Source organism: Chaetodon auriga, chromosome 17 (genome assembly GCF_051107435.1).
Source record: "Chaetodon auriga isolate fChaAug3 chromosome 17, fChaAug3.hap1, whole genome shotgun sequence".
Lineage (NCBI taxonomy): Eukaryota > Metazoa > Chordata > Actinopteri > Chaetodontiformes > Chaetodontidae > Chaetodon > Chaetodon auriga.
The window spans coordinates 15,492,439-15,503,358 of NC_135090.1; the positions used below are offsets into that span (position 1 = coordinate 15,492,439).

A 10,920-nucleotide genomic window follows, 5' to 3' on the forward strand; every position below is an offset into this window, starting at 1 on the left:
AGCTCAGTGAAATCATGGTTCTGCATCCAAGGACGTTCTGCAGTCTGTTGTTGTTTTATTATTTTGGCAGCGATGATGTTTGTGCACGTGATGACTGATTTCATTACATGATGATTGATTTGTTGAATTGAAACACACTGTGAGCGTCAGACGCTTGTGTAACAAACAATATGAACACCAAGAACATTATTATAGTGTTGAGGAATGTTTTAATTATGAGTTTAATGGTTACGAGAACAGAAAACAGGAAATATCTCTGCAAATTCGTAGCCTCGAGTGTGGAGTGCTCAGTTTCATAATGTGGGGTTTTGAGTAGTCTTTAGAACAATTACGAATAATAGAAGTTTATTTAAATGTTTATTGAGCTGAGTGGACTTAAAAACGTACGCTTCTACCTGAATCATACCCAATCCTTCCCCTCTAATCTGCAGCAGATCGTACCGATAGAGTACTTTCCCTCCATATGGGTATTTTTAGAGAAGATATTTAGATGTGAGTCTTCAGGTTTTGCATAAGCTCCCACTGCTTTTGGCTTTGTGTACACAAGGTTTTCCAACTGTCCTGAACCAAACCCTGCAGGGACACCTGCCCTCGAGGAATTAGGGCTGAATCAACACATGGAGCCTGACAGAAAAACGAGTCACCTCCCAAAGTTTACACAAAAAGAAGGCAAACAATTTGTCTTTGAAGTGAGATGTCACGAGCTGGAGATGTAAGAAAAGCAGCTTTGACAGTGACGCTGCCACCAAATATTCTCCCTCTTGCTTGAATTGCTGTGTAGAGAACAGGTGTATGCACTTGCAGCTACAACCGCAGTACTGGACCCTGATTGGCTGACGACACCTGCCTGCCTTTGTCATTCAAATGAGGCAAACGTTGTGACGTCCAGTCAGGAAACCTTTAGAAAGACACAGCTGTAATATGATTATTGTGCATTGAGAGTGTTGATGTCTGAAGTTGATCAAATTTCACGAATGGAGGATTTGAATTCCGATAATATTTGATTATTTAAAGGTAAATGGTGTCAGAAATGCTTTGTAGTAATTCATCCTCCTTTCTGCCATCCAGTGCATGGGCTTGCTTTTTAGTCCCCTTGTTTTTCATCAGGCCATGTTCTTAGTTTTTTTACTAATTTACTGCAAAAAATACCCTAAAATAGCCTTTCAAAACATGTGTGCACAATGTGCGTGTGACTGGGGGATTTCCATCTAATATGAATGTCCGTGTGTGTGTGTGTGTGTGAGTGTGTGTTTGAAGAGTGTGCCTCCGCCTCTACTGTTAATTAACAGCTGGTATTGTTGGTGACAGGTCTGTGTGATCGGTTTGCACGCTGTTGTCTGACATTATTCAAAGCTATTGAAAGCATGTGTACTGAACAGTGTACTGTCTGCGCTTCCATTATGTTTCTTCATCCTGTGTGTGTCCACGAAAGCAAGTGATTTCCACTCACTCATTCTAATCTGAGACTGTTTCATGCAAAGTGTGTGTGTGTGACCTTCACCTGGTTTCCGACCGTGGAAAGTTACTATAATAATGTATTCAGTAATAAAGTCGCATGTGTACAACAGTGAAGGTTAGGCTCAAGTCCAATCCTTTTAATGCAGGAAATGGGTTTTAAATTAACATCAGCAGTCTGGCATCAGGAGAGAAAACGAGATGTTTCCTCTTCATCGGTTTGTGTCATTAATCAGCGTCACTTTCAGTCGCATTTTATGAGCTGTTGCTATCAGGTTCATGAGCCTAATGAGTGTATTTAAACGCCACTTGTTAGAAAATGCAGGGAAAGAAAATACACAAAAGCCCCAGAAACTCGATCACTGCGTCTCCACACTCCTGTTCATTTTCTCTGCGTTAAGCAGCACACAGGCGTCGGTGTCGCGGGCCTTTGTGTGATAATCCAGGGTGAATAAATCCTCCGGCTGTGCTCGGCGGCTGCGGGTTTCTCTTCTTGAACCTTTGTTTGGGTTTTAACGGCCGGTGTTGAGAAAGTCAGCCTCAGGTCAGCTCTTAGGTAACAACACAATCGATTTCTGCTGCTGCGTGCTTCACCTGTGACTGCAGTTACATCGGCGTCATATGTGACAGTTAACTGAAAATGCTGTTATTTCATCATATTATGAATTATGTATCAAAACAACAAGCTATTATTGACATAATAACCGAAGCTGTCAGCTAAATGGAAAGCACAACAACTTCCATTCAATTAGCCAGACAGTGATTATTATGAAGTCTGATATGTGAGTTAAGTTGTAGTTTATATAAAAACAGTAATAATAGTGATTTTAACTATGTCAGGTGCATCAAATGTATTGTGCATTATGAAATAAAATAAATAAATAAATAAATACAGTTGCTTTGCACTGATATCACTTAATTGCAGATTTGCTTATGCTTGCTTCAGCTGATTCCAATTGAAAAATCTTCAGTTTAATTAAAACCAGATGAGCAATTTTGTCTCTCACTCCTGCAATTAGGATGTTACGTGCTCCCCCTGGTGGACGACAGAGAAACTTCATGGTTGAATCTCAGTTGTCTCTTGTTTGTATTTTTGTCATCTGTCTACATGTCTGTCTGTAACTGTCCGCCTCTGTGTGCAGGTCTTCCAGAGCAGTACTACAGTCTGACGTGGTTCCTCAGTCCGGTCCTCGGCCTCATGTTCACTCCTCTGATTGGCTCGGCCAGCGACCGCTGTACTCTGCGGTGGGGCAGGAGGAGGCCGTTCATCCTGGCTCTGTGCATCGGAACGCTGATCGGAGTGGCGCTGTTTCTGAATGGATCGCTGATAGGTGAGTTTGTAACTGTTATCTGTGCTTCTTCTTTGTGTCTCGTTGTTCTGGCTCTATATCTTATGAATCTGCTGCAGTAATAAGTTGTAACTTGCTGTTAAGATCCAGGTACAGATGTACCTGTAAACTGCAGGAAAGGTGTGAAAATGTATTCTTGATGTTTTCAGGGTTATATGCTTTTTACCAAATTTTCAGTAATTTACATCTCTCAAATCCCCATCTCCAAGTCCCCATCCGTCGGACCCCATGTGGAGCACACATATGACGTTTGTCAATGTAAAAGAGGTTTCACCAGCTCTACTACAAGGCTCTACAATGAGTGTTAAATGAGTGTCACGTCACTTTCTAATTACATACTTTGAGTCTTCAGCAGTTTTACGACTGTCTTGACTTTCTTGACAAACATCATTCATGTCATTCAGATGGGATCAAACATTTTTTGCCTCTCGCTGTGAACTATCTTACCTATTTTTCTGCTGATCCTGCAGAAGGAGAGAGACTTCTCCTCTCTGTTATCAAATTAGATGCACACATTTCCTATATTGCTCTACCAGTATGAACAAATATACCAAAGAAATATTTCAGGGTTCTTTGCAATACACTGGATAACTTCTCAGAAGGAAACCAGCGATAATAAGTTCTCATACCACACTGGGAAAGTACTGGAGGTGGATTTACATCAAGCCAGACATTCAGAATTGAAGGCATGTAGCATAAAACCTGATACTTGACCAAGTGCCAAACCAGTGAGCTCTTGGACTTGGAGATATTTCAGGAGTTGCATGCTGTGTATTCATTGAACAGTTGACTTATACAAAATAGCTTCACAGCCAACAGAAACAAAAAAACAGCAAAAGCAAAACAGTCATACAAGCTGCTAATTTGCAGCTTTAATTACAAAAACACATTCATGATCTGACACTGTGACATACACAATGTCTAAAACCATGTTTACTCTGTGCCATCTGCTGAACGCGGTTATCCAAGCCACCTGAGACCATGAGGGCCTCAGTGGGAATTGAGCCCCGAACTCTGATAATGTCAACAGTGCGGTTTTTACCCAGCATCCACAGAGGAAATAAAAGAACGGGACGGCTCCCTTCCTAGAACCAGTGGGGCGTCATTTGCCGAAAGCTCAGCCCGCTGCAAGTTGCCTTTGCACAGACTGATGTCACCCTCAATCTGACCCGCAGCTTATTGCATCATCCAGAGGTCAATCCAAGGACACATTCACCCAATCCAATCAAACAGATTGATCAGTTGTCATTGATTTTCGGGCTAACTATCGGCATAGTTCCAGTTGCAGTGTCATTAGCCGCATCCTCCTATACACATGCACACATACACAAAGGCGCCAGCTGTGTGAGGGTTGTGTAATCAGCGTATGGTTGAATTTAAAGATGCTTAAGCTGAGATGCAGCTATTTTTAGACCTCACTTTTTCTTTTTTTTTTTTATCATCGCATCCTTTTTGTACGCACATGAACTCTCTGCATTACACAATAACACAACTCAGATCAGATTTTGATGGAAGGCTACAGTAAACATGGCTGCAGGATCAGTAAGACCTGACCAGTTTGAGCCTGAATGTGAGAAGGACCAGGGACAAAATTTTAGTTTTTAAATACCATCACACACATTTTTTTCTTCAGCAGACTTTATGATATTGACCTGCTGTTGGTTGGATCCTGTTATTACTCTCCGTCTTGTGGCATAGGGGTCAAAATTGAGCTTTAGGACTTTAACAATGTACCCTTATAACATTATTATTATTATAACATCTGTCTCAAACGGACAGAAAGCATTCAAATAGATGCAGATATCATCTTTATTATTCTTCTCCCTTCCCAAAACCTGGTGCTGACAGCATCAGTGCAACTTGACTGCAGACAGTTCAGGCAGAGATGTGGCTGTTGTACGCTAGTAGCGGCTAACGTAGCCTGGAGCCACCAGCCAGAATGAAAAAGCCTCGAGTACAGATTTGCTTCATTCAGCTGAATCTGTATGAAGAAACTGAATGGGTTTTTAAAATCTGACTGTCAAACTGAAACACACACATTTAATTGTTAACTGCTCCATTCAGCCTTTAAACTGTGTCTTCTAAATTTAACTCAATTCATGTTTTCAAAACCGAGTCTGAATGTGATCTCTGCTGCTTTTTGCCTCTGAGTGGGTCTTGTGTATCAAATCAGACAGAGGGAAGTGGATCACATGCCCCTTTAATTGAGTTTACATTATTATTGGACAATTATCAGATCCCACTTGGTCCCAATTAGAGAGATGCATCTTATATCCGTGGCTGATATAGCGTCTTGAATTATTCTGCTTCCGTAATTAAATTTTAGATGATAATTACGTCTTATAAAGAGGAGCCTTCTCTGAAAATAGCAGCATGGCAAATATAATAATGTTGAAGGCAGGTAATTGCATTGCTGCCTGTCAGCACTTAAAGACAGAAACTGCACTGGTGTTATCGCACTGCAGCTTTCACACCAATAGCAGAAGTAACGTCAGTGGTTCCCGTCTTCGTACTGCCCGCAGCATCCGTTACATTATGAGTCCTGAAATCTGATATCGGTGCGTCTCTAGTGTGTTCCAGCGGTTGCCCATGAGAGTAAATGTTCCATATTCAGATGTGGGTGAAAAATGTCCAGTGCAACAATAGCTGACTGGGCCTTTAAGCGTCTGTAAATAGAACAAAGTGAAATGAATTGTCAAAGGAGTTATAAATAACGAGAGCGAGGGCTGTGTGAACCCTTTTCAGTCAGCAGATTCTATTCACTTCTATTCAATTCTATTTTGTTCTACCTCCATTCTTCTGCGGAGAGGTTGGCACCCAGGTCGTTTTAGGGCACCAGAGTGTGTGTGTGTGTGTGTGTGTGTGTGTGTTTGCATGTGTGTGTGGGAGCACCTTGCCAGTGGCGCTGACATGGGAATAGACTGGTGACCCGTGTCTGTGGGGGTGAAATGAGAGAAAGTGTACATTTCCATGGCTGTATGTACAGTATATGAATGTGTGTGAACAACACCGGGTGACATGGGAAAACTGTAGTAACCTGTATGAATGTGTGTGTGTGTGTATGTGTGTGTGCGTGCATGTATGTGTTGACATGGGAACCCAGGAGCAGGCAGTTCACAGGGAAATGCTTCCTGTTTGCTTCCCCCTTTCCACCAATCACAATTCACTTCCTGTCTGTCTGCCTGGCTAGCGAGTAGTGCCGCTCCATTGTCCGACACACACGCACACACACACGGACGTGCGCGCGCACACACATGCCCTGCTGTTCCTTCTATGAACATTTTGTTTCCCCCGACGTTAATGGATTTCAGTTTGTTAAGTCATGCTGTGTCACACTGCCTGCGATATCGCTATCTCACACACACACGTGCACACACACACACGTGCACACACACACACACACACATTTATACACAGGTTACCAAAGCTTTCCCATGTCACTCTGTGTTGTTTTCATCCATTCATACAATTCCTCTCTCAGGCCGTCAGGCACAAACACACATTGAGCAGCTCGAGGGGACGACTGGGTCACAACTGTAATGAGACGCACAAGGTCATGAAAAGCAGCATGGGTAATGTGCGGTGACCCATTTCTCTATGTCTTTGTGTTTGTGTTGTGCAGCTGTTATAACTCAGCAATCGGTCATTGATCACATGTGCAGCTCTGACCTGGGTTACATCAGCATAACAGTGCCAGATGTTTGGTGCAGATGTGGAGATGTTTGTCTCCTACTCTGATATTCATTTGTAAAATTACAATTTATCTGTATGAATTCTTTTGGTGACAGCGGTGATTCTTGTGAACACGGTATCTCAGGGAATTTCTTCAAATGTGGCTGAAATGTTCACTTGGACTCAAGGATGAACTGATTTCATTTTGGTGGTCAAAGGTCAAAGGTTTCTGGCCATAACTCATGAATTTATACACTAATTCTGATAGCTTACACTGTTGGTTTTTGTTGCATAATAACAGCAAACTCACATTTTATAATAAAAACTCCTCGTCCCTGTCTTTCTCCATTAGGTCTGTCCATGGGTGACGAGCAGGGGAGACAGCCAATAGGAATTGTTCTTACCGTCCTGGGGGTGGTGGTGTTGGACTTTTGTGCGGATGCAACAGAGGGACCAATCAGAGCGTACCTGCTAGACGTGGCAGACACGGAGGAACAAGACATGGCGCTCAACATCCACGCCGCCTCCGCAGGTATGACTGACATCTGACACATACGCACATATATTTAATATGGCAATGGGAGGTTTGGTTTGATTTATTTGTGGTCTGTTTGACATAAACTAATAGAGAAAATGAGATCAGACGCAATCCTTTTCTGCTTACGTCTGTTCTGTAAGTCTAAAGTGGTCCGTTTGTCCACGTCTGCAGGTCTTGGTGGTGCGGTGGGCTACGCTCTGGGAGGTTTGGACTGGACACACACCTTCCTCGGCACGGCCTTCAAGTCCCAGGAGCAGATCCTGTTCTTCTTCGCTGCCATCCTCTTCTCTGTCTCTGTGGTGTTACATCTGTTCAGCATTGAGGAGCAGCAGTACTCTGCTCATGATCGGTTGGACCAGGTAAAATTAAATTTTATTAATTTAGCAATTTTTTTAGAAAAGAAAACAACCCTAAGACTTTGGTTTTCTATGACGCCGCCTCCTCTCATTGTCCTCTCACCAGGAAAGCCCAGATCGCACCAACCCGCAGCCATCGGCCAATGGCAGGACCGGACTCCTGGCCCCCAAGCTGGAACTGATTGGAGAGGATGAAACAATGGACACCTACGACCTCTACGACCCTTATGGAGACGACCAGTCAGAGCGTGGAGATATGGACATGGACTTCCTCGAGGTGGAGCTTGTGAGAAGTGAGTTGTGGGATGAGAATATCTGGTGGTCCTGTGTTTCCAAGACTGAAGGAGATAGAAAAGGAAGCAAAGAAGCTCCTTTTCTTGCTATTCAGAGATATCAGCTGTGTTTTATCACAGCTGTCACTTGGAACAGTTTCAGACCATTGTGATTCATTTACTCCTCATCAGACAACAACAGAGAAGTCTTATCTGTGTCTCTGCGTCTCCCCAAAAGAGATATAGACGATCTAGATCAGTGGTTCTCAATCATTAGTCGGAGAAAGACGTATGAGTCTGGAGGTTTTAATCCATCGGGACAGCTGCAAAAAACAAAACGCACATCTAACAAAAGTTAAAGCCAGAAGCTGACGTTTGAGGTTTTTATTGAAATACCATGAGCAACAGCTGATCCAAAGGTACAGTATTAAATGAAATTGAAAATGATTTAGTAGAGTAACAAGGAAACTGGAATTACAAAGCAAAGCTAACAGCAGATACATTTAGGGAGTAGATAAACATGCCTGTCACATCTAAACCTACTCACCCTTCTCCCCCTTTTCTTCAGGTAAAAGTGACAGCGTCCTGGCCATGGCAGACGCCACCCTCGACCACCTGGACCACGATGCGTTGTTCTTGTGCCACCTAGAGCCGTCCATCTTTGCCGACCGCCTCTCGCCCTATCATGGCTCGCCTCCCACGACCTCCTTCTTCAACCCCAATCGCAGCACTCCGCCCCCGCGGTTCGGCAACATCAGACGCAGCAGCAGTATAGGAAGTCAGGACCTGCTCCAAACCAACAACCACCAAACACACCCTCACAACCCCCGGATGTCCCGCCTCTCCGCTTTCTTACAGGAAATGGAGAATGACGACGGTCAGGAGGCGTTGCTAAACAATCAGCTCAACGAGCAGCGGACGCTGAACGGGCGGCTGTTAGCCAGTGTAACTAATGCTGACCGAATGAACACTAACAGGCTGAGCTCTAAGGGACAGGCACATCGAGCTGGAATGGTCAAAGGTTGGTATTTTATTTTACTCTGTGCAATTCTACATCAAATAAAAATAGAGAAATAGAATAAAGAAATTGTAATTCTAAATGAACACGTATGGTTTCTGCAACCCCAAATGATAAACAGCCTTTTAATGATAACCGATAATCTGTGTCTGACTCCAGCTGCCAGTACGGGAGCCCCGATGCGGCAGCCACGCCACCGTCACACCTTCTACCGCCAGCCGTCCTGCACCTTCTCCTACTACGGTCGGGTCGGGAGCCACCGCTACCGCTACCGCCGGGCCAACGCCGCTTTTCTCATCAAGCCGTCTCGCAGCATGAACGACCTGTACGAAGTGGAGGCCAGACACAGAAGGAGGAGCAGACAGAGAAACAGACACCGCAGCGGAAACACCAACTCTTCCAGCGGCGATACAGAGAGCGAGGAAGGAGAGGTGAGATTTACTTCTCAAATGTGTTGTTTTTTTTTTTTGCTATCTCTAACCATGACCACAGTTCATCTCTGCCATTTCTCTCCAATATGTGAAGCGTCTCTCTTTGGTTGATCCCGTCTGCTCTCGTTAGGTTGAGACCACCGTGCGGCTGCTGTGGCTCTCCATGCTGAAGATGCCTCCGGAGCTGCTGCGACTGTGCGCCTGTCACCTGCTCACCTGGTTCTCCATCATTGCTGAGGCCGTTTTCTTCACCGACTTCATGGGACAAGTCATCTACCTTGGAGATCCTACCGTATGAGAATCAGACAGATATATATCCCTGCACCTCCCTTAAACTCAGTTACTTTAATGGCATGATAGTGTGTCCAAGCCAATCTGGAATTTCAGAAAAAGAAGAATATCAATGCAAAACATAGTGAGATTAACCATTATTTGACCTGAAAACATGTTGTATTACCTTGCCTCTATTGTCTAAACGGATAGAAAACAGCTCTGAAATTGAGAACACCGACATTGCAACTGAATGTTTGTGTGCAGGATTGCACTCTTGCAACTACTGCTTTTTCCCTTTGCCCTTTCCGTGCAATTTGTCTCTTACTCTGATGGTGCGTAAAGCCTGGTTTTCTCTCTCTCAGGCTCCTGCCAACTCTACTTTGCTGGAAAATTACCACAGAGGAGTTCAGATGGGATGTTGGGGACTGGTTATATATGCCATGACAGCTGCTACATGCTCAGGTAACACACATCACGAGCACCTTCCAAACACAGAGGAATACACATTGTCACACGCACGAACACCTCCACATTAGGTTGCTTACTGTCTTTAAGAAATCAAGCAAATCGTGGCATTGAACTCTGGACTAACCCGTCAACTGATCTGCATTTTCCAGCCATCCTTCAGAAGTACCTTGACAACTTTGACCTGAGCATTAAGGTCATCTACATCCTGGGAACGCTTGGATTTTCCATAGGTATGAGCCGCACTGCAGTAATACAGCAGAACAAAAATAGATGAGAACAGCTGTTAAGCATCTCTGGAATTTTTGCTTTTTCCCTCCTCAGGGACGGCTGTCATGGCCATTTTCCCTAATGTGTATGTTGCCATGGTGATGATCAGCAGCATGGGCATCATCTCCATGAGTATCTCCTACTGTCCTTATGCTCTGCTGGGACAGTATCACGAAATGAAAGAGGTACAGACATACAGACACAGACACAAGTACTCCATGATGTCGGAAAAGCCTGCATCAGGATGAGCTGCGCCTGCGAGAAATGATCTCTTCCTGTTGCATTACTCTTTCTCAAAAACATTTTTTCACCTGTAGCTCTTAGTGGCTTTCAATAACGAACTTTCTCCGCCTCCTGCAGTACATCCACCACAGTCCGGGTAACTCCCGGAGAGGCTTTGGCATCGACTGTGCCATCTTATCCTGCCAGGTGAGTGTCTGTATTGTCCTAATGGAATCTTTGAGGTATTGTTTTGTATGTATGTAAAAACACCATTTGCTCTGTGATCATTTGTCATTTTGCAGGTGTACATCAGTCAGATTTTGGTGGCCTCAGCTCTAGGTGCTGTAGTAGAAGCCGTTGGTAGCGTCCGTGTCATTCCAATGGTGGCCTCTGGGGGCTCTCTCCTTGGATTCCTCACTGCCTGCTTCCTGGTCATTTACCCGACTCCAAACAACCGGTGAGAAACCTGCCTGGTCTTAGGAAACAACACTTACTTGCTGTCCTGCCAAGAATTAGATGAGAGGAATGAAAACCACTCATGAAATATGTAGCTACAGGCAGCAGCTGGTTAGCTTAGCTTAGCATACAGACTGGAAACA

General features: G+C 44.1%; 1 protein-coding gene across 2 annotated transcripts in view; it reads left to right on the forward strand.

Annotated features, from left to right (window-relative positions):
• slc45a4a (solute carrier family 45 member 4a) overlaps window positions 1-10,920 on the forward strand; it is a 50,414-nt gene that overhangs the window by 36,103 nt on the left and 3,391 nt on the right. Inside the window, exons 4-15 of one of the 2 annotated variants that reach the window (XM_076753914.1) lie at window positions 2,598-2,786; window positions 6,829-7,008; window positions 7,186-7,373; window positions 7,477-7,663; window positions 8,211-8,663; window positions 8,820-9,091; window positions 9,222-9,383; window positions 9,727-9,826; window positions 9,982-10,062; window positions 10,154-10,284; window positions 10,460-10,528; window positions 10,624-10,778. In XM_076753914.1, the coding sequence (XP_076610029.1) occupies window positions 2,598-2,786; window positions 6,829-7,008; window positions 7,186-7,373; window positions 7,477-7,663; window positions 8,211-8,663; window positions 8,820-9,091; window positions 9,222-9,383; window positions 9,727-9,826; window positions 9,982-10,062; window positions 10,154-10,284; window positions 10,460-10,528; window positions 10,624-10,778 (2,167 nt within the window). Of the gene's footprint in view, window positions 1-2,597; window positions 2,787-6,828; window positions 7,009-7,177; window positions 7,374-7,476; window positions 7,664-8,210; window positions 8,664-8,819; window positions 9,092-9,221; window positions 9,384-9,726; window positions 9,827-9,981; window positions 10,063-10,153; window positions 10,285-10,459; window positions 10,529-10,623; window positions 10,779-10,920 lie in introns of both variants that reach the window. The other variant, XM_076753915.1, reaches the window with a different exon arrangement.